General features: G+C 43.6%; 1 protein-coding gene across 1 annotated transcript in view; it reads left to right on the top strand.

Annotated features, from left to right (window-relative positions):
- Positions 1-2485: 2485 nt before the first annotated feature.
- The window catches only part of LOC124041818 (contactin-associated protein-like 2), a 73353-nt gene continuing 51270 nt past the window's right edge, over positions 2486-24568 (top strand). The window contains exons 1-3 of the mRNA XM_046359869.1: positions 2486-2738; positions 21129-21239; positions 23444-23637. Of these exons, the coding sequence (XP_046215825.1) occupies positions 2657-2738; positions 21129-21239; positions 23444-23637 (387 nt within the window). The 5' untranslated portion in view covers positions 2486-2656. The remainder of the gene's footprint in view (positions 2739-21128; positions 21240-23443; positions 23638-24568) is intronic.

Below are 24568 nucleotides of genomic sequence, written 5' to 3'. Positions count from 1 at the left end.
CTCGGTCTGAGGCTCCATGCAAGATTGCACCTCGTGGGGCATCAATGATCATGAGGAAGGTGAGGGATCAGCCCAGAACTACACGGCAGGACCTGTCAATGACCTGAAGAGAGCTGGGACCACAGTCTCAAAGAAAAACATTAGTAACACACTACGCCGTCATGGATTAAAATCCTGCAGCGCACGCAAGGTCCCCTTCCTCAAGCCAGCGCATGTCCAGGCCCGTCTGACGTTTACCAATGACCATCTGGATGATCTAGAGGAGGAGAAGGTCATGTGGTCTGATGAGACAAAAATAGAGCGTTTTGGTCTAAACTTCACTCGCTATGTTTGGAGGAGGAAGAAGGATGAGTACAACCCCAAGAACACCATCCCAGCCGTGAAGCATGGAGGTGGAAACGTCATTCTTTGGGGATGCTTTTCTGGAAAGGGGACAAGACGACTGCAGCGTATTGAGGGGAGGATGGATGGGTCCATGTATCGCGAGATCTTGGCCAACAACCTCCTTCCCTCAGTAAGAACATTGAAGATGGGTCGTGGCTGGGTCTTCCAGCATGACATCGACCCGAAACACACAGGCAGGGCAACTAAGGAGTGGCTCCGTAAGAAGCGTCTCCAGACCTGAACCCAATAGAAAATCTTTGGAGGGAGCTGAAAGTCCGTATTGCTCAGCGACAGCCCCGGAACCTGAAGGATCTGGAGAAGGTCTGTATGGAGGAGTGGGCCAAAATCCCTGCTGCAGTGTGTGCAAACCTGGTCAGGAACTACAGGAAACGTATGATCTCTGTAATTGCAAACAATGGTTTCTGTACCAAATATTAAGTTCTGCTTTTCTGATGTATCAAATACTTATGTCATGCAATAAAATGCAAATTAATTACTTAATCATACAATGTGATTTTCTGGATTTTTGTTTTAGATTTCGTCTCCCACAGTTTAAGTGTACCCATGATAAAAATGACAGACCTCTACATGCTTTGTAAGTAGGAAAACCTGCAAAATTGTCAGTGTATCAAATAGTAGGCTATGTAGGCTATGTTCAGAATTATTCAGTGAAATAACACAGATATAAAAATATATATATATTATATATATATATTGAGCGCCAACAACTCAACATAATCATTCCGGGCAGGGCCATGCACAGACCTTTCAGGAGGCAGATGTTCAACCTGACACCACCACCCATAAGGGCACTTTGGCGACTGGAATGGCAAAGGGACATGTGCTCTGTACAGGTAGAGCCATATGATTCAGATCTGGCTGTGTTGTTATGGAAAGGAAGTGTGCGTGACGGTAAAGGGGTATAGAAAAAAAAACTCTGTAATTTCACGTCACTGAAGTGTGTCCCCTTGTGTATGTTTAGTGGACGATTCTACAGTTCACTATATCAATCTCATCTTTCAGAAGGCGGTTTGGATTCCTTTTTTGATTCAGTTAATAACTCTGTTTTAGGAGAAAGGTTTATTCAACTTTGTGATTCTGATATAGATAATACTGAGTTGGACCGAGCCATTAAACAAATGCCTATAGATATATCTCCTGGACTGGATGGCCTGACTCCTGAATTCTATCGACATTTTTGGCCTGATATTAGAGAGTTATTGCTTTTGGTCCACAAAGAGGGTATTGCTAATGCTATCTTACCTCCTTCTTTGAGATAGGGACGAATAGTTCTTTGGGGCGGCAGCTAACCTAGTGGTTAGAGTGTTGGACTAGTAACGAGAAGGTTGCAAGATCGAATCCCTGAGCTGACAAGGTAAAAATCTGTCGTTCTGTCCCTGAATAAGGCAGTTAACCAACTGTTCCTAGGCCGTGATTGAAATGTTGACATTGAGACATTTATAAGTGACCCAAAACTGTATGTTTATCTTTGCTGATGTTAAATGGCATTATGCTTATCCTTGTAATTCCGATCATAACTATTTTATTAACATTATTATTCTCCTGGCCAAATATTATATTCACAAATGTAAATGAGGTGGAAAAATATCTTACTTTGTATTTTTTTCATTGAACTGTTACAATTTTATTAGTCTCTCAAACTTGTGAAACTTAAAAAGTTGGAAAAATTATGAGAAGTCATGTCTCTGAATGTCTGTTAATGTCTGATTGCCTTGCCACATATTATTGATGTCCTGAATGAATCTTTTGTTGGGGGGGGGGGGGTCGCCTGGTGTTCTATTATTACATTTTATTCACAGGAGTGTCGCTGTATTGATGTGTGTTATTGTTATTATTGCTGCAAAATTTTTTTTTTTTTTTTATACAGTATATAAATAAATGTTTTGTGGACCATACCATCATCACAGAAATATAGGGGAACGGCAAGGCAATTTCCAATTCAGCACCTGGCAGCGATTCTTCTGTATGTCCAATCATAATTATAAAGATAGTATCCGACAATACCGTTAGATGTAATGGGGCAGTGCGAACAAAAAAACTGTTTTGCTCGGTGACACGAGAGGTAGCGAATATTGCGCACAGGCATGTAACTAGCCGCTTGGTAGCAGCCACTTTCTATATAGCTAATAAACCATTATCTGGATAGCTGTCTTCAGCTTGCTTCCGCCTGTAGAGGCGGGTAATGAAACATCCATAGGCAACGGAAAACACAACTTGCCAAAATTTGCTTTGTTTCAAGCTTTATTTAAATATGCTTCCGGGAAAGGAGCTAACGTTACTGCTCTGGATCTTCAGTCGCTTCAGCAGCCTCAGCGCGGCATCTTCAGCATCCCGTAAGTAGGCTATTAACACACACTGTAGCCTGTATGGTATGCGCTTTGCTACGTTGCTTTGTGCTCTTCTTGTTCAGGACCAGGGCATTGCAGACTAAGTGTTATGCGTCAAAGTGTTTACCACTTCGGCATCAGACCCGCTTCGAAGACATGGCAGTATAATTATTACCGGTGTTTATTTTCAGTAGTATAGAATCGTATGTTATTGTATTTATTAAGGGGGGGGGGCGCTATGCTGCTTATAAGCTACCTATGCCTCCTTGTTTCGCTCATAGCCTAGAGATCCTAGATGATGCTGAATAGCAGGCTACGGTAGGCTATAGGCTACGTTTGGTGTCAAAATTATTTATCATTGATAGATGTTTCTGCCACTTTGTTTCTGTGGAGTGCGGTTCTTATTACGACGCACTGCAGGATAGTTTCTTTTTTTAAATTAAGACAAATTCGAGTCTCCGAAAAGTTTAATTAAAAATGTAATTATAACAGGCTAGATTAGGACGCCTACTGTGTTCTTATATAATTGATGAGTGTACATGAATAAGCTTGAGTGTACATGAATAAGATTGAATGCACAAAAACATCAATAGGCTATGATTGATATTATCATCATACATGTTTTAGGAAGTAGGTGTTTATGCTTTGCTCTTTATGCTACCCTGTTAAACACAGGACTGAAACAGATGTAGTGATGGCTGGAAGAGAGTACTGGTCTCATGTGACAGGCACTTTAGATGTCCCTGTTAAACATTAAGACCTGTTGACCTGCAAGCAAAGCCATCATTTAATAAATATATACAGTACCACTCAAAAGTTTGGACACACCTACCCATTCCAGGGTTTTTCTTAATTTGTACTATTTTCTACATTGTAGAATAATAGTGAAGACATCACAACTATGAAATAACACATATGGAATCATGTAGTAACCAAATAAGTGTTAAACAAATGTAAATATATTTGAGATTTGAGATTTTTCTAAGTTGCCACCCTTTGCCTTGATGACAGCTTTGCACACTCTTGGCATTCTCTCAACCAGCTTCATGAGGTAGTCACCTGGAATGCATTTAAATGAACAGGTGTGCCTTGTTAAAAGTTAATTTGTGAAATTTCTTTCCTTAATGCGTTTGAGACAATCAGTTGTGTTGTGACAATGTAGAAGCGGTATACAGAAGATAGTCCTATTTGGTAAAAGACCAAGTCCATATTATGGCAAGTACAGCTCAAATAAGCAAAAAGAAATGACAGTCCATCATTACTTTAAGACATGAAGGTCAGTCAATGTGGAAAATGTCAAGAACTTTCAACGTTTCTTCAAGTTCAGTCTCAAAAACCATCAAGTGCTGTGGTGAAACTGGCTCTCATGAGGACTGCCACAGGAAAGGAAGACCCAGAGTTACCTCTACTGCAGAGGATAAGTTCATTAAAGTTAACTGCACCTCAGATTGCAGCCCAAATAAATGTTTCACAGAGTTCAAGTAACAGATACATCTCAACATCAACTGTTCACAGGAGACTTTGTGAATCAGGCCTTCATGGTTGAATTGCTGCAACAATAAATAAAAAACACTACTAAAGGACACCAATAAGAAGAAGAGACTTGCTTGGGCCAAGAAACACGAGCATTGTACATTAGACTGGTGGAAATCTGTCCTTTGGTCTGATGAGACCATTTGGTTTTTGGTTCCAACGGCTGTGTCTTTGTGAGACGCAGAGTAGGTGAACGGATGATCTCTGCATGTGTGGTTCCCACAGTGAAGAATGGAGGATGTGTGATGGTGTGGGGGTGCTTTGCTGGTGACACTGTCAGTGATTTATTTAGAATTCAAGGCACACTTAACCAGCATGGCTACCACATAATTCTGCAGCGATACGCCATCCCATCTGGTTTGCGCTTAGTGGGAATATCATTTGTTTTTCAACAGGACAATGACCTATAACACACCTCCTGGTTGTATATGGGATATTTGACCAAAAAGGAGAGTGATGGAGTGCTGCATCAGATGACCTGGCCACCACAATCGCCCGAACTCAACCCAATTGAGATTTTTTGGGATGAGTTGGACAGCAAAGTGAAGGAAAAGCAGCCAACAAGTGCTCAGCATATGTGGGAACTCCTTCAAGACTGTTGGAAAAGCATTCCAGGTGTGTCCAAACTTTTGACTAGTACTGTATATTGTGTGTATACGTGTCATTCACCTGTACATGTATGTGTGCAAGAGAGACATTGCGATACCCCGAAATGCCTTGAGATGAGTCCCAGGACAGAAGTAAATAAACAACAAACTGAAATAAAACAAAAAAAGGAGATAATTCACACAGAATCGGGACTATTTGTCATTATATTTGTCTATTCAACTATTTTTAACAGACAATACATAGTGGCAAACTATCTGATAATTGTAAGTGGAAGTGGAAAATTGAGAAAAATGTGGACTACGCCAAGACTCAGTGAGCACAGCCTGACCAATGACCATTTTGACTGGCCTTCACAGGCAGACTTGACTACACGTTGTGCTCACTGAGGATGAGTGACATACTAACACACTCATGCTAACACTGTGGGGAAACTATGAGTGAGAGATACATGGGGAGAGAGAGGCAGAAGGAAAGTTTGTGCTTTTGTGTCAGAGGTTTGTATTTAACATATCTACTGAACACATTATTGAATTGTTTTCCTCCAGCCTGCACTGACCTTTCACTACTTGTATGAGTGGAGAGGCAAAGATTTAGATTCAGGTTTAATGGGGTTTTATTTCAGCTTTCTGAATGTCTCAGATCAGATTAAGCTGTAAACCTCTTGGTTACCTTATCTACATATTTATACTGTGTGTTAGCCAAATGTTGAACTACTATAGAAATATTATTATTATTGTCGCGGTTTCCCTGACCGGTTATCAAGTTATGTATGTGACTTACCTGGTTAAATAAAGGATTATAAATTATAAAGGATTATAAATTAAAACCAGAATCGTGCCTTGTGTCAATGACGAGGGAAGCCAGGGACCCATCAGCCTTGACTTCTGTTGATGTCTCTGTGTTGACCTTTGTGATCTATAGGTACCTCTGGGACATAAAGACAGACTCATTGTGGTCAAGTGGCTTTGTGCCACATTTGTGCCTCAATGATTTTATACAGTGTAAAAAAAAGTGTCAAAGTTATTGATCATTATAAACTGGGTGGTTAGAGCACTGAATGCTGACTGGCTGACAGCCGTGGTATATCAGACTGTATACCACGGGTAAGACAAAATATTTATTTTTACTGCTCTAATTATGTTGGTGAACAGTTTATAATAGCAATAAGGCAACTTGAGGGTTTGTGGTATATGGCCAATATACCACGGCTAAGGGTTGTATCCAGGTACTCCGCTTTGTGTCATGCATAAGAACAGCCCTTAGCTGTGATACAGTATATAGGCCATGTACCACACCCCCTCGGGCCTTGTTGCTTAAAGATAACAGGCAATATATTGTATAAACATTTTAAAGATCACGTGAAATTAAAGCTTAGAATTAATCACTTAATTCATGAGACTCAATTGACTTTCCCTGGCTAAAGGATTTAGATAAATCAAACTCTGAGTAATGCAATTTGGCCCACTAAAAGGAAATACATTTGAAAAATGAACCCAGTCAATCCTCACTAAAGTAGCTCAGAGAACTGCATGGAGAAGCCATAGGGAATAGACCAAAAACAAATCAGGTCTCTCTGTAGTTCACCAAACTAACTTTAATAACAGACTCATCGTGCACATTTGGAGCATAATGCACTGTAATATAAACATTTGGCACAATAGAAAGAGGACTATTACTATGTGTGAAAGAGAGACTACTCCTTACAAATGCTGTACTGATTTTCAACTCTTCTCTGGTGACTCGAAACAACAAAATGTTTCCAATAATATTGAACTGAAGCTGCTGCCAGGGTCATGTAAGTAGGGAAATAATGATTGCGTCTCCAGATAGTAATCTTGCTGCATATCCCCCTGTTTGAGAATGAACCTCTAGATTGGTGTTTTTTTGTTAGGCAAATGAGAAAGCTCATTAAGATTCGGGACACCTGCCATCCTGATTTGTCAAACCATGTGATGCACTTACCGTGACCCTCCCCCTATTCTACAGGCTCCTCCTTTTGTCCACTCCTGATGGACACCTCCAGAACAAAGACCTGCCCAAAATCAGACCCCAGAATATCAAAAACACAACCACACCATATCTCCGATAAAATGTTGGGCTGTTTTTTTGCCACATTCACTGGTGTTGCACATATGGTGACAGCTTGGCTCCTATACATGCGTATCTGAAGTGATTGTGCATTTATCCCATGTTGTTTGCAGTTGAATTGGGATGTGAGGTGAAAATAATAGGAAACACTCCCAGTCCCAATGTCTTGCCATGGCTGATTGCCGGTCATAACTCTCTGCGTGTGATTGTGAGGGGAATCACTGGGGTTTCTGAGTCCCAGAAAGAGCAGATTATAAAGGAAGCACTCGTGCACTCGCTTTCAGGCAGCAGACCTCCCCCGTGGATCACTAGCTTTTGACAGAACATGTTCTCATTCAAAATCAGTATTCATTTGTGAGCGCCGCGGGCAGATGCTGTGTTCAGTCTGATTGGGTCGAACAAAGAGAGGGAGCTGAGGAGGGAGCCATTCAAAGCCTAGCTCAGTCATTACCACTTGAATGGGGATGGGTTTGAGAGGCATAATTGACAGCGTTCACAACAAAAGTAATCACAACATTTGGAGTGTCAGTCAGTCCGACTCTCAAGATTACTCCCAACCCTGGAATCAGAGATTAAAATCATATAACATTTTAACAACGTCATCATTTTAGGAGGCTACATTTTTTCCTGTTCATTGTTATTAGCTGAAGTTGAGTTAGCTAAATATTGGAAATCGAATAGCTTTGTTTATCACAAAAGCTTCAGGGGCTTAACTTAAAGCCTGCTGCTCTTGTGAATGGAGTGATCCAAAAACATGGCTTTGTATGAAATCTATTATTAAATAAAGCATGCACAATGATGTAGTCCCATATTGGATTTATGTAGTCCCATATTGTATTTTGAGCTTCGTTCTGTATTAAACTGGATCCTGTTTGAAACATGGTGTTTATTCTATGTGGGGATAGTTGAGTGTGTTTGAGTTTGGCCCCATTGCCTCTAAATTAAGGAGGTCCGTATGGGACTAACCCTGTCTCTGACACAGATCTTTAGGCACATAACTCTGTTTAAAGCATCTGCTCTGGTTTACTGTTAAAGAACCTGTCTTATTAATTAATCCTTGTCCCCTTTTTATTGCACATTTAAACAGAATGTTTTTCATAGATATAGCGGCAGTATGGTGGTATAATGTGTGATTGTTAAATGATGCATACAGATAATTGTATGAGAAGAAGGCGTTAAGAGTTTGAATTCATTTCAGAGTTCAGATCTAGTATGGGAGGGGGGGGATTTTAAAAACATTTTAAAACAAAACATTTTTAATTGAGCTTGTAAGACATATCCCTGAGGAGACTTCAGACTGTACTGCAGCTTTCAGAGGCAATAACAAGCATTCCCGGGATTTAAGATTCTTACTACATAAAAAGATGACTACTTGGTGTGAACCATGTCATGTTCCTCTATTCGAATGAGCTTTTTGATGAACCTCTCCCCGTATTCATTCAGACTCATGTTCACTGATATCACTGATATCTCCCCCGGCATTACGTGCAATGAGGAGTTCATATTAGGTTTATACCCATGCAGTTTATGTCGGCAATTATAATATAATTATTTCCCTGGTTATTCCAGTTCTTAGATGGCATTTATTATTGATCAATGTCACACCTTTCTCTGGCAGAATATCATATGTGATTTGGATGAAGAGATTGCCTCATCAAATTATCGTAAGGATGCCACACCAAAGACTGTAGGCAGGGATAAATAACTATATAGCAGTTACAGATGTAACAAATGGACAAACGATGTCCTGTGTCTGAATTGGCAATGATCAAGTGCTGTATGTGCTTCTAGCAGTGTGGTAGTAAGAGGCAGCTTCATGAGAGTTATTTAAACACTCAAAAAGCCTCAAATATCCATTTGCAATGAAGGACAGGAGGAGGTGGAGCGAGCGTGTTTAATTTTATGCTTGGCTACTCTCTTCGCAAATCTCACAGGGAAGGCTTCTAAGAGCTTGTTGCTTTTGTTAATACTAATCTAGAGGCAAGGAAATGTAAAAAAAATATTTATAAGTCAATTTGACTGGCATGTAAAACATGTCATTTGAAGCAGAATTGCTTCTCCGTGGATAAGAATTAGTCAAATTCTGATTTGCTACCACATCACACAATTTTTCTCCTTGTTCTCTGATGTTTTAATGTGTTCTACAATACAGTTCAACATTCAAACATCACTCTATCAAACTTCCTAGCGGAGTAAATGATTTGGCTTCTTTAATTTTCCACTCAGAGGGATCAGACTTGGTGCTCAATGAGAAGTGGGCAATTCATTGTCACAGCAGAATGAAAGTACAGTAATGGTCGGAATGAGAATAATTATTCTTAGAGCTTCATTTGCTGATATTGTGAAGTAAAACTGTTCTGACTAACACTTTATTTTTCTACTATTAGATGAATCCTGTGAGCAAGTGGCCTTGACTTTTCAGGGACATACTGTTTAGTATTGTCGGCACGTGTGGTGTCATAGAGACATTCACTTATTAGTGTTCTAAGAATAACAGGAGAAGAGAAGGATGGAAGCCAAAAGACATCAAATTTCAAAGTTCTTCCAATTTTCTCTCTCTCTCTCTCTCTCTCTCTCTCTCTCTCTCTCTCTCTCTCTCTCTCTCTCTCTCTCTCTCTCTCTCTCTCTCTCTCTCTCTCTCTCACTCTCTCTCTCTCTCTCTCTCTCTCTCTCTCTCTCTCTCTCTCTCTCTCTCTCTCTCTCTCTCTCTCTCTCTCTCTCTCTCTCTCTCTCTCTCTCTCTCTCTCTCTCTCTCTCTCTCTCTCTCTCTCTCTCTCTCTCTCTCTCTCTCTCTCTCTCTCTCTCTCTCTCTCTCTCTCTCTCTCTCTCTCTCTCTCTCTCTCTCTCTCTCTCTCTCTCTCTCTCTCTCTCTCTGTCTCTCTCTCTCTCTCTCTCTCTCTCTCTCTCTCTCTCTCTGTCTCTCTCTCTCTGTCTCTCCCTCTCTCTCTCTCTCTCTCTCTCTCTCTCTCTCTGTCTCTCTCTGTCTCTCTCTCTCTCCTCTCTGTCTCTCTCTGTCTCCCTCTCTGTCTCTCTCTCTCTCTCTCTCTCTCTCTCTCTCTCTCTCTCTCTCTCTCTCTCTCTCTCTCTCTCTCTCTGTCTCTCTCACTCTCTCTCTCACTCCTGTCTCTCTGTCTCGCTCACTCTCTCACTCCTGTCTCTAACATTGGAGGTGACAAAACATGCCATTCCATTAGTTTAAGCTCCGGTCATGCTCCAATAACAGCTTGGCTTCAGCCAAGGCTCAGGCTGTGCTAATAAGTCCCAGAAAGCCAGAATCTCCACAGTGGCAGATTGAATCTAACCCATTATTTGTGTGTTCCGGTGTGAGGCCAGCGAGCAGGCTGATTAACATGCCACACTTCTCAGTGTAGTAGCAACTCTGCCATTGTGTCACTGACCTTAAGCGCAGCAAATTAAAGGAGCATGGTGGACCAAATTCATTAGCCTATCCCCATCAACATTGTGTTGCCTATTTAGGAGGCTTCCAGTTCTAAATTGCTTTATAAAATGAAAAAATGACATGTCTGGCTGTAGGCCTCAGGCCTAACTCGATGACAGCTAGTAGGCGTGTGGCGGTAGTCACCAGTAACCACATTACCACTGCTCAATGAGGTAGCGCTTTGCCACCCACTAACGTTCTGTGTAAATAGATATGGTATTATAGGCCTAGTTCCAAGTCATGTAACTATAACAAACTGCCTACCGGTATTCTTTGCTAAAACACAACTCAGCAGCTCATGTACTGTTAGACAAGAAATTAGCAATTAGGAAAAGGTGCCGATGTACAGAATAACCAGCTACCATTTTCCAACATTAGCTCCCCTCTAGTCATTGCGCTCAATTAATTTGTTTTGGTGTAACTCCAATGTTTGTTGATGTTGTGCTGCGTAAGCCTCAAGGCTCCTGGAATGATTGTCACTGCATTTAAGGAAAATGTGTAGGGCCAGTCCCAGACATGAGATGAGTGGACCTTGCTGTAGCTGATGATATCGAAAGGTTTCGTGCTCTTAGCGGAAATGAGGCTATCACAGGAGACAGCACTCAGGCGCTATTGCCAAATCAATAACATCAGGAGTTCTAGGCTCATCCCACAGCTACAGTAGATACACAGCAGTGAGAAATGAGTTGTCAGCTTTTCTAAGCCATGCCTTTATGCACTGAGGAATTCATCTGGTTCACTTAATGTATGTTTTTAACCATCAGGGACAATCTCACTACAATAAACGATCATGATGCAAAGCTCGACACGGCAGGTGTGTGTGTGTTAATGTCACATGCACAAGTACAGTGAAATGCCTTTCTTGCAAGCTCTAACCCCAACAATACAGCAATCAATAACAATGGAATACAAAAAATAACAAGATAGAACAAAAACACACAAGATATAAAAATAAGAACTAAGAAATGAAGAACACCATAAAGTAAGTAAGCATATACAGTACCAGTCAAAAGTTTGGACACATCTAATCATTCCAGTGTTTTTCTTTATTTTTACTATTTTCTTTATTGTAGAATAATACCCAGCCTGGGCAATTCAACTATGAAGACCTGATTCATGCAGTCTCCTCAGAAGAGTTGATGTTGAGATGTGTCTGTTACCCTCTTGCTTCTACCTGGCACGCAGGCGTCCCACCTAGAGCTCTGGAAATGAAAATGCGCTACGCTAAATGCTAATAGTATTAGTTAAAACTCAAACGTTCATTAAAATACACATGCAGGGTATTGAATTAAAGCTACACTCGTTGTGAATCCAGGCAACAAGTCAGATTTTTAAAATGCTTTTCGGTGAAAGCATGAGAAGCTATTATCTGATAGCATGTAACACCACAAAAGACCCGCAGGGGACGTAAACAAAATAATTAGCATATTTGGCGCTACACAAACCGCACAATAAAATATAAAACATTCATTACCTTTGACCATCTTCTTTGTTGGCACTCCTAGATGTCCCATAATCACTATTGGGTCTTTTTTTCGATTAAATCGGTCCATATATAGCCTAGATATCGTTCTATGTAGACTGTGTGATAAATGAAAAAAATAGCGTTTCATAACATAACGTCATTTTTTAAAATTTAAAAAGTAGATGATAAACTTTCACAAAACACTTCGAAATACTTTTGTTATGCAACTTTAGGTATTAGTAAACGTTAATAAGCGATCAAATTAATCACGAGACTAAGTGTTTTCTATAGGGATCCATCTTGAAATACTGTCCGTCTATTTCTCAACCAAAATATCCGGTCGGAGACCGGAAGAAATGGGTTGTCTCTTGTTCGTTTGACCAAGAAACAAATCCTAGGCAAATGACAAGACTGTTGACATCGTGTGGAAGCTGTAGGTACTGCAACCTCAGCCATATTTAATGTCTTTCGCCCATAACAATGGGTTGAAGCGGCGGATGGATATATTTTTCCACTTTCAGTGATCAGATTTTCCTGCACTTTTCAATGAAACACACGTTATGTTAAAGCCACAGACGTGATTTAACCAGTTTTATAAACGTCTGAGTGTTTTCTATCCACACATACTAATCATATGCATATACTATATTCCTGGCATGAGTAGCAGGGCGCTGAAATGTTGCGAGATTTTTAACAGAATGTTCGAAAAAGTAGGGGGTAAGCTTAACAGGTTACTTGAACTCTGTGAAGCATTTATTTGGGCTGCAATTTCTGAGGCTGATAACTCTAATGAACTTATCCTCTGCAGGAGAGGTAACTCTGTGTCTTCCTTTCTTGTGGCGGTCCTCATGAGAGCCAGTTTCATCACAGCGCTTGATGGTTTTTGAAACTGCACTTGAAGAAACTTTAACTTGACTGCCTTCATGTCTTAATTAATGATAGACTGTCATTTCTATTTGCTTATTTGAGCTGTTCTTGCCGTAATATGGACTTGGTCTTTTACCAAATAGGGCTATCTTCTGTATACTACCCCTACCTTGTCACAACATGACTTGCCACAACACGACTGCATTAACTTTTAACAAGACACACCTGTTCATTTAAATGCATTCCAGGTAACAACCTCATGAAGCTGGTTGAGAGAATGCCAAGATTGTGCAAAGCTGTCATCATGGCAAAGGGTGGCTACTTTGAGAATCTCAAATATAAAATATTTTTTTATTTTTTTAAACTCTTTTTTTGGTTACTATATGATTCCATATGTGTTATTTAATAGTTTTGATGTCTTCACTATTATACTACAATGTTTAAAAAAAAGTAAAAATAAAGAAAAACCCTGGAATGAGTAGGTTTGTCCAAACGTTTGACTGGTACTGTATACAAGGTCAGTACCAGAACCATTTTTACAATGTGTAAGGATACTGTATCGATAGTGTTATGCAGGTGAATGAGGACCCAAAAGCGACTTGGCGAAAACAGAGTTTTTTAATCCAGTAAAGATACTTTACAAAACAAAAGGCATAATACTACTCGTAAAGACGAGAACAGACTGGAGACTTGATCAAGAACTGCAGGTTGCCTCGGGAAGGCACTTGAACCTAGCAGACTCAGACACCTGCTCACCACGCAGCATCTGAGGGAAACACGACACGACAGGGCAATACATAGACACAGCACGGTGAATATAGACAAGGATCCGACAGGGCAGGAACGGAAAACAAGGAGAGAAATAGGGACTCTAATCAGGGAAAAGGATCGGGAACAGGTGTGGGAAGACTAAATGATTGATTAGGGGAATAGGAACAGCTGGGAGCAGGAACGGAACGATAGAGAGAAGAGAGAGCGAGAGAGTGAGAGAGGGAGGGGGAGAGAGAGGGATAGAAAGAGGGAAAGAACCTAATAAGACCAGCAGAGGGAAACGAATAGAAGGGGAAGCACAGGGACAAGACATGATAATCAATGACAAAACATGACAGTACCCCCCCACTCACCGAGCGCCTCCTGGCGCACTCGAGGAGGAACCCTGGCGGCAACGGAGGAAATCATCAATAAGTGAACGGTCCAGCACGTCCCGAGACGGAACCCAACTCCTCTCCTCAGGACCGTAACCCTCCCAATCCACTAAGTATTGGTGACCCCGTCCCCGAGAACGCATGTCCATGATCTTACGTACCTTGTAAATAGGTGCGCTCTCGACAAGGACGGGAGGGGGGGAGGGAAGACGAACGGGGGTGCGAAGAAAGGGCTTGACACAGGAGACATGGAAGACAGGATGGACGCGACGAAGATGTCGCGGAAGAAGCAGTCGCACAGCGACAGGATTGACGACCTGGGAGACACGGAACGGACCAATGAACCGCGGAGTCAACTTACGAGAAGCTGTCGTAAGAGGAAGGTTGCGAGTGGAAAGCCACACTCTCTGGCCGCAACAATACCTTGGACTCTTAATCCTGCGTTTATTGGCGGCTCTCACAGTCTGTGCCCTGTAACGGCAAAGTGCAGACCTCACCCTCCTCCAGGTGCGCTCACAACGTTGGACAAACGCTTGAGCGGAGGGAACGCTGGACTCGGCAAGCTGGGATGAGAACAGAGGAGGCTGGTAACCCAGACTACTCTGAAACGGAGATAACCCGGTAGCAGACGAAGGAAGCGAGTTGTGAGCTTATTCTGCCCAGGGGAGCTGTTCTGCCCAAGACGCAGGGTTTCTGAAAGAAAGGCTGCGTAGTATGCGACCAATCGTCTGATTGGCCCTCTCTGCTTGACCGTTAGACTGGGGATGAAACCCGGAAGAGAGACTGACGGACGCACCAATCAAACGACAGAACTCCCTCCAAAACTGTGACGTGAATTGCGGGCCTCTGTCTGAAACGGCGTCTAACGGGAGGCCATGAATTCTGAACACATTCTCGATGATGATTTGTGCCGTCTCCTTAGCGGAAGGAAGTTTAGCGAGGGGAATGAAATGTGCCGCCTTAGAGAACCTATCGACAACCGTAAGAATCACAGTCTTCCCCGCAGACAAAGGCAGACCGGTAATGAAGTCTAGGGCGATGTGAGACCATGGTCGAGAAGGAATGGGGAGCGGTCTGAGACGACCGGCAGGAGGAGAGTTACCCGACTTAGTCTGCGCGCAGTCCGAACAAGCAGCCACGAAACGGCGCGTGTCACGCTCCTGAGTCGGCCACCAAAAGCGCTGGCGAATAGACGCAAGAGTGCCTCGAACACCGGGATGACCAGCTAACTTGGCAGAGTGAGCCCACTGAAGAACAGCCAGACGAGTGGAAACAGGAACGAAAAGGAGGTTACTAGGACAAGCGCGCGGCGACGCAGTGTGCGTGAGTGCTTGCTTAACCTGTCTTTCAATTCCCCAGACTGTCAACCCGACAACACGCCCATAAGGAAGAATCCCCTCGGGATCAGTAGAAGCCACAGAAGAACTAAACAGACGGGATAAGGCATCAGGCTTGGTGTTTTTGCTACCCGGACGGTAAGAAATCACAAACTCGAAACGAGCGAAAAACAACGCCCAACGAGCTTGACGGGCATTAAGTCGTTTGGCAGAACGGATGTACTCAAGGTTCTTATGGTCTGTCCAAATGACAAAAGGAACGGTCGCCCCCTCCAACCACTGTCGCCATTCGCCTAGGGCTAAGCGGATGGCGAGCAGTTCACGGTTACCCACATCATAGTTGCGCTCAGATGGCGACAGGCGATGAGAAAAATAAGCGCAAGGATGAACCTTATCGTCAGACTGGAAGCGCTGGGATAGAATGGCTCCCACGCCTACCTCTGAAGCGTCAACCTCGACAATGAATTGTCTAGTGACGTCAGGAGTAACGAGGATAGGAGCGGACGTAAAACGTTCTTTTAGAAGATCAAAAGCTCCCTGGGCGGAACCGGACCACTTAAAACACGTCTTGACAGAAGTAAGAGCTGTGAGAGGGGCAGCAACTTGACCGAAATTACGAATGAAACGCCGATAGAAATTAGCGAAACCTAAAAAGCGCTGCAACTCGACACGTGACCTTGGAACGGGCCAATCACTGACAGCTTGGACCTTAGCGGAATCCATCTGAATGCCTTCAGCGGAAATAACGGAACCGAGAAAAGTAACGGAGGAGACATGAAAAGAGCACTTCTCAGCCTTTACGTAGAGACAATTCTCTAAAAGGCGCTGTAGAACACGTCGAACGTGCTGAACATGAATCTCGAGTGACGGTGAAAAAATCAGGATATCGTCAAGATAGACAAAAACAAAGATGTTCAGCATGTCTCTCAGAACATCATTAACTAATGCCTGAAAAACAGCTGGCGCATTGGCGAGACCAAACGGCAGAACCCGGTACTCAAAATGCCCTAACGGAGTGTTAAACGCCGTTTTCCACTCGTCCCCCTCTCTGATGCGCACGAGATGGTAAGCGTTACGAAGGTCCAACTTAGTAAAGCACCTGGCTCCCTGCAGAATCTCGAAGGCTGATGACATAAGGGGAAGCGGATAACGATTCTTAACCGTTATGTCATTCAGCCCTCGATAATCCACGCAGGGGCGCAGAGTACCGTCCTTCTTCTTAACAAAAAGAACCCCGCCCCGGCCGGAGAGGAAGAAGGCACTATGGTACCGGCGTCAAGAGACACAGATAAATAATCCTCGAGAGCCTTACGTTCGGGAGCCGACAGAGAGTATAGTCTACCCCGAGGAGGAGTGGTCCCCGGAAGGAGATCAATACTACAATCATACGACCGGTGAGGAGGAAGGGAGTTGGCTCGGGACCGACTGAAGACCGTGCGCAGATCATGATATTCCTCCGGCACTCCTGTCAAATCGCCAGGTTCCTCCTGAGAAGTGGGGACAGAAGAAATGGGAGGGATGGCAGACATTAAACACTTCACATGACAAGAAACGTTCCAGGATAGGATAGAATTACTAGACAAATTAATAGAAGGATTATGACATACTAGCCAGGGATGACCCAAAACAACAGGTGTAAAAGGTGAACGAAAAATCAAAAAAGAAATAGTCTCACTGTGGTTACCAGATACTGTGAGAGTTAAAGGTAGTGTCTCAAATCTGATACTGGGAAGATGACTACCATCTAAGGCAAACATGGGCGTAGGCTTGTCTAACTGTCTGAAAGGAATGTCATGTTTCCGAGCCCATGCTTCGTCCATGAAACAACCCTCAGCCCCAGAGTCAATCAAGGCACTGCATGTAGCACCCGAACCGGTCCAGCATAGATGGACCGACATAGTAGTACAGGATCTAGATGAAGAGACCTGAGTAGTAGCGCTCACCAGTAGCCCTCCGCTTACTGATGAGCTCTGGCCTTTACTGGACATGAATTGACAAAATGTCCATCAAATCCGCAATAGAGGCACAGGCGGTTGGTGATCCTCCGTTCCCTCTCCTTGGTCGAGATGCGAATACCTCCCAGCTGCATGGGCTCAGTCTCTGAGCCAGAGGAGGGAGATGGTTGCGATGCGGAGCAGGGAAACACCGTTGACGCGAGCTCTCTTCCACAAGCTTGGTGACGAAGATCTACCCGTCGTTCTATGCGGATGGCGAGAGCAATCAAAGAGTCCACACTGGAAGGAACCTCCCGAGAGAGAATCTCATCTTTGACCACTGCGTGGAGTCCCTCCAGAAAACGAGCGAGCAGCGCCGGCTCGTTCCAGTCACTAGAGGCAGCAAGAGTGCGAAACTCTATAGAGTAATCCGTTATGGATCGATCACCTTGGCATAGGGAAGCCAGGGCCCTAGAAGCCTCCCCACCAAAAACTGAACGGTCAAAAACCCGAATCATCTCCTCTTTAAAGTTCTGGTAATTGTTAGAACAATCAGCCCTTGCCTCCCAGATAGCTGTGCCCCACTCTCGAGCCCGGCCAGTAAGGAGTGAAATGACGTAAGCAACCCGAGCTCTCTCGCTAGAGTATGTGTTGGGTTGGAGAGAGAACACAATATCACACTGGGTGAGAAAGGAGCGGCACTCCGTGGGCTGCCCGGAGTAGCAAGGTGGGTTATTAACCCTAGGTTCCGGAGACTCGGCAGGCCAGGAAGTAACAGGTGGCACGAGACGAAGACTCTGGAACTGTCCAGAGAGGTCGGAAACCTGAGCGGCCAGGTTCTCCACGGCATGGCGAGCAGCAGACAATTCCTGCTCGTGTCTGCCGAGCATGGCTCCTTGGATCTCGACGGCAGTGTTACGAGCATCTGTAGTCGCTGGGTCCATTCCTTGGTCGGATCCTTCTGTTATGCAGGTGAATGAGGACCCAAAAGCGACTTGGCGAAAACAGAGTTTTTTAATCCAGTAAAGATACTTTACAAAACAAAAGGCATAATACTACTCGTAAAGACGAGAACAGACTGGAGACTTGATCAAGAACTGCAGGTTGCCTCGGGAAGGCACTTGAACCTAGCAGACTCAGACACCTGCTCACCACGCAGCATCTGAGGGAAACACGACACGACAGGGCAATACATAGACACAGCACGGTGAATATAGACAAGGATCCGACAGGGCAGGAACGGAAAACAAGGAGAGAAATAGGGACTCTAATCAGGGAAAAGGATCGGGAACAGGTGTGGGAAGACTAAATGATTGATTAGGGGAATAGGAACAGCTGGGAGCAGGAACGGAACGATAGAGAGAAGAGAGAGCGAGAGAGTGAGAGAGGGAGGGGGAGAGAGAGGGATAGAAAGAGGGAAAGAACCTAATAAGACCAGCAGAGGGAAACGAATAGAAGGGGAAGCACAGGGACAAGACATGATAATCAATGACAAAACATGACAGATAGAGGTAGATATGTATAGGGTTAAGGTAACTAGGCCACAGGATACATGATAAAAAGAGTAGCAGCAGCGTATATGATGATTGTATGTGAGTGGGTGTTTGTAGAGTCAGTATAAATATATGTGCATATTATGTTTGTTAGCAAATGATAGAGTGAGTGTTTGTATGTGTGTTGGAGTACCAGTGCGCGTAGTGTGTAGGGCACTATGAGTGTGCATAGAGACAGTCAAAATTAAGAGTAAAATACAAAGCTCAACTCATATAGTCCCTGTAGCCATTTTTTATAGCTATTTAGGAATTGTATTGCATGGGGATAGAAGCTGTTCAAGAGCCTGTTGGTGTCAGACTTGATGCACCGGTACCACTTGCCGTGCGGAAGCAGAGAGAACAGTCTATGGCTTGGGCGGTTGGAGTTTTAATGATTTTCTGGAACTTCCTTTCACACCGCCTGATATAGAGGTCCTGGATGGCAGGGAGCTCGACCCCAGTCGTGTACTGGGATGTCCTCACCCATCCTCTGTAGCACCATGCGATCGAGGTTGGTGCTATTGCCATAGCAAGCAGTGATGCACAGTGAAGATGTTCTAAATTGTGCAGTTGTAGAACTTTTTGAGGATCTGAGGGCCCATGCCAAACAATTATAAGCTCCTGAGTGGGAAGAGGCGCTGCCATGCCTTCTTCACGACTGTATGTGCATGGACCATTTCATATGTTTAGTGATTTGGAATCAAAGGAACTTGAAGCTCTCGACCCGCTCCACTACAGCCATGTCGATGTGGTTTTGGGTGTGCTCGCCCCCCACCCCCTTTCTTGGTCTTACTGACGTTGAGGGAGAGTTTGTTGCTCCGGCTCCACACTGCCAGGTCACTGACCTCCTCCCTGTAGGCTGTCTCATCATCACTGGTGATCAGGCCTACCGCACCGTGTGTGAGCGAGAGTGTGAGTGTTAGCACACAGCACAATATTTGCACACAGATGATGAGTAAAACTCCATCAATACTCAGCAGATGACAAATCTGACGTGAAGAAAACATCCTAATGCCACAGCTACAGTATCGTGATTAACATTCTCTTTGCACTTTCAAGTGCTTCTCTCAAAAAGTTGTTGACAAAATGTGTCTTGGAAAGTAGGGGGTTATTTTCTGGCAATGTTTTTCAACTCCCTTGGAGACCAAAGTTTTCATACGCCAAGAATTGCCTGATTTCTTGGGTCTTAGAAAGTGTTTGTTGCGTTGATACCTTATTTTCTGTTGTGAGGCGCTACATTCCCTCTTCACCTGTCAAAATACAAAGAGCAAATTACTTGTTTGTTTGTTCTTTCATGTTTCCATCAAATAGCAAGTGTTCATTCTTTGTCAGTCAGGGCAGACACGTTGATAGAAGCAATTTTCTGTTAAATGTTATTCGAGGCAAATGAAGGGATAGTAACAAACAATCTATGTAACTCAATAGGTACTCAGCTGTCCAGCAACATTAATAATGCAGGTGATTCAGTTCCCCACAATAACTTTGGTCCAATGTTTACTGGTCATTTCATAGTCTGTGATTTCACAGGGAAATATTGACACAATTCCTGCATGTTATTTATCAAGCAGGATTGGATATATAGGGAAACCTCAGGAATTGTTATACAGAGAGGAGTTATACAGCTAGTTCTTCTAGATCAAGTTAGCAGGTAGGAGGTAGCTACATCATTAAAGGTAGTGAGGGCGCTGTGTAACCTTTCCTGAAGTCCATACAGTTGTTTTTGAAGTCTATAAAATGTATCTGGCTTATGGCTACAGATTCAAGAGTGCTAATTGACTTTTGGAAATGATGTTGACCTCCTCAGCTCCATTTAAACATGAGTGGTGCGTGTTGATTTGGAGGCCTCTAGTTAATTAGATTGTAGAGAGTGTGAAGAGAGTTCTGAAATGCAGCCCCAAATTCTAACCCTTGACCTCTGTAGCAAAGTAAGACTGAGTCATCAGCACAAATTGCGATAAGAGTCTGTTGGAGTCTATGGAAAGTTATTCATTAAGACTGAGTGTGTCTATCAGTCAAGATCAAAAGTGTCTACCAGGAACATAACAGGCTGAAGATGCTAAGCTATTCATGTATTGCTATTGATGTGTTCAATAATAACCAAAATGGTCAGGAAACCAGACAGAAAATGGCCTTGCCATATTCATTGGACAGACATATTGTACTTATATTGAATGGCATTTGACTTCCAATCATCACCACCAAGGAACTGCTATTGAAAAGGGTGTGAATGGGAAGACGTCTCATGGACGTTTCTCATAATGTCTCTCCAATACATATAATGCTCTCTGTCTATGTTTGAGCAGTATATGAAGTAATATAAAATACAATTATAAGGAAGAAAATAACACTGACTCAAATAAGTTGTTACAACATGCTGAAGTGTCATTTTATGAGACGATGACTCGTTCTCCCCTTGTCTGTGTCTTGTGTTTTGTGTTTCCCTCCAGGGAAATGTGATGAAGCGTTGGCCACGCCACTCTCTCACACAGCTTTTACCAGCTCTTCTGTGTATTCCAGTGGATATGGGGCTGGATACGCAAAGCTCAACAGGAGAGGAGGTATTAACAACTGAAACCCTAAGCTTTTATTCTGATCATCTCTGGTGATTATTTTAAGCCGCAGTCTCATTCACTTCACTCACATATTGTTTGCCATATAGGAGCAGAGGATACTGATGTTTCTAAACTCAGCGAAAAAAGAAACGTCCTCTCACTGTCAACTGCATTTATTTTCAGCAAACTTACGTGTAAATATTTGTATGAACATAATAAGATTCAATAACTGAGACGTAAACTGAACAAGTTCCACAGACATGTGGCTAACAGAAATTGAATAATGTGTCCCTGAACAAAGGGGGGTCAGAATCAAAAGTAACAGTCACTAACTGGTGTGGCCACCAGCTGCATTAAGTACTCCAGTGCATCTCCTCCTCATGGACTGCACCATATTTGCCAGTTCTTGCTGTGAGCTGTTACCCTACTCTTCCACCGATGCACCTGTAAGTTCCCGGACATTTCTGGGGGGAATGGCCCTAGCCCTCACCCTCCGATCCAACAGGTCCCAGACGTGCTCAATGGGATTGAGATCCGGGCTCTTCGCTGGCCATGGCAGAACACTGACATTCCTGTCTTGCAGGAAATCACGCACAGAACGAGCAGTATGGCTGGTGGCATTGTGATGCTGGAGGGTCATGTCAGGATAAGCCTGCAGGAAGAGTACCACATGAGGGAGGAGGATGTCTTCCCTGTAACGCACAGCATTGAGATTGCCTGCAATGACAACAAGCTCAGTCCGATGATGCTGTGACAAACCGCCCCAGACCATGACGGACCCTCCACCTCCAAATCGATCCCACTCCAGAGGCCTCGGTGTAACGCTCATTCCTTCGATGCTAAACCTAAATCAGACCATCACCCCTGGTGAGACAAAACCGCAACTCGTCAGTGAAGAGCACTTTTTGCTAGTCCTGTCTGGTCCAGTGACGGTGGGTTTGTGCCTACAGGCAACGTTGTTGCCGGTGATGTCTGGTGAGGACCTGCCGATTGCGGACCGTCTGAGCACTGATGGAGGGACTGTGCATTCCTGGTGTAACTCGGGCAGTTGTTGTTGCCATCCTGTACCTGTCCCGCAGGTGTGTGGTTCAGATGTACCGATCCTGTGCAGCATGTTGTTACACGTGGTCTGCCACTGCGAGGACAATCAGCTGTCCGTCCTGTCTCCCTGTAGGGCTGTCTTCGGCGTCTCACAGTACCGACATTGCAATTTATAGACCTGGCCACATCTGCAGTCCTCATGCCTCCTTTCAGCATGCCTAAGGCACGTTCACGCAGATGAGCAGGGACCCTGGGCATCTTTCTTTTGGTGTTTTTCAGAGTCAGTAGAAAGGCCTTATCTTGGTATAATATAGGAGGCCGTTCACCGCGCTGTCATCCAGAGGGCGAGGTCAGTACAGGTGCATCAAAACTGGGACCTAAAGACTGAAGAACAGCTTCTATCTCAAGGCCATCAGACTGTTAAACAGCCGTCACTAACATTGAGTGGCTGCTGCCAACATACTGACTCAAATCTCTAGCCACTTTAATTATTAAAAATTGGATGTAATAAATGTATCACTAGCTACTTTAAACAATGCCACTTTATTTAATGTTTACATACCCTACATTACTCATCTCATATGTATATACTGTACTCTATACCATCTACTGCATCTTCCCTATGCCGTTCGGCCATCGCTCATCCATATATTTTCACGTACATATTCTTATTCGTTCCTTTACACTTGTGTGTATAATGTAGTTGTTGTGAAATTGTTAGATTACTTGTTAGATATTACTGCATGGTTGGAACTAGAAGCACAGGCATTCCACTACACTCCTATTAACATCTGCTAACCATGTGTATGTGACAAATCAAATTTGATTTAATTTGATTTAGTGTCCTAAGTTTTCATAACTGTGACCTTAATTGCCTACCGTCTGTAAGCTGTTAGTGTCTTAATGACCGTTCCACATTAGTTGTTTATGGTTCATTGACCAAGCATGGGACCCTTTACAATGAAGATATGTGAAATTATTTGGATTTTTACGAATTATCTTTGAAAGATAGGGTCCTGAAAAAGGGACATTTCTTTTTTTGCTGAGTTTATGTTAAATAGTTTAAGATTTGTGTGTGGAAGACACATGCAAATAAAATTATTTGCAAGTAGGTTAGAGTTGGCTATACAAGGTTATGGAGCTGGTTTAATTGTCTCTCTCAACCCTAGGTGCTGGAGGCTGGTCTCCTGTGGACACTGATCATTACCAGTGGCTGCAGGTGGACCTGGGAACCAGGAAGCAGGTCACCTCCATCGCCACACAGGGCAGGTACAGCAGCTCTGATTGGACAATGCAATACAGACTCCTGTACAGTGACACAGGAAGGAACTGGAGACCATATCTGCAAGATGGCAACATATGGGTGAGTTAATGATTTGAACCAAAGTGAAATAACAAAGTTTTTATTTTAAAGAGAGAGTCGCATCTGTCCTTTCAAATGAGTCCATTAGACATTGATGATGTATCAAAGAGGTACACTACATGGCCAAAAGTGTGTGGACACCCCTTCAAATGAGTGGATTTGGCTATTTCAGCCACACCTGCTGCTGACAGGTGAATAAAACCGAGCACACATCCATGCAATTCCCATAGTCAAACATTGGTAGTAGAATGGCCTTACGGAAAAGCTCAGTGACTTTCAACGTGGCACCGTCATAGAATGCCACCTTTCTAACAGATCCGTTCGTCAAGTTTCTGCCCTGCTAGAGCTGCCCTGGTCAACTGTAAGTGCTATTCTTGTGAAGTGAAAATGTCTTGGAGCAACAACGGCTCAGCCACGGTAAGCCGCACAATATCACAGAACGGGACCTCCAAGTGCTGAAGCGCGTAGCGTGTAAGAATCGTCTGTCCTTGGTTGCAACACTCACTACCGAGTTCCAAACTGCCTCTGGAAGTAACATCAGCACAATAACTGGTCATCGGGAGCTTCATGAAATGGGTTTCCATGGCCGAGCAGCCTAAGATCACTATGCGCAATGCCAAGCTCCGGCTGGAGTGGTGTAAAGCTCACTGCCATTGAACTCTGGAGGAGTGGAAACGCATCCTCTGGAGTGATGAATCACGCTTCACCATCTGGCAGTCCGAAGGACAAATCTGGGTTTGGTAGATGCTAGGAGAAAGCAAACTGCATATTGCCAACCGTAAGGTTTGGTGGCAGAGGAATAATAGTCTGGGTCTGTTTTTCATGGTTCGGGCTAGGCCCCCCTCCCTAAATCTATAGCGTACAATGACATTCTAGACGATTCTGTGCGTCCAACTTTGTGGCAACAGTTTGGGTAAGGCCCTTTTCTGTT

The sequence above is a fragment of the Oncorhynchus gorbuscha genome, linkage group LG08 (genome assembly GCF_021184085.1).
Source record: "Oncorhynchus gorbuscha isolate QuinsamMale2020 ecotype Even-year linkage group LG08, OgorEven_v1.0, whole genome shotgun sequence".
Classification (NCBI taxonomy): domain Eukaryota; kingdom Metazoa; phylum Chordata; class Actinopteri; order Salmoniformes; family Salmonidae; genus Oncorhynchus; species Oncorhynchus gorbuscha.
This window is presented reverse-complemented; position numbering and strand designations above follow the sequence as displayed.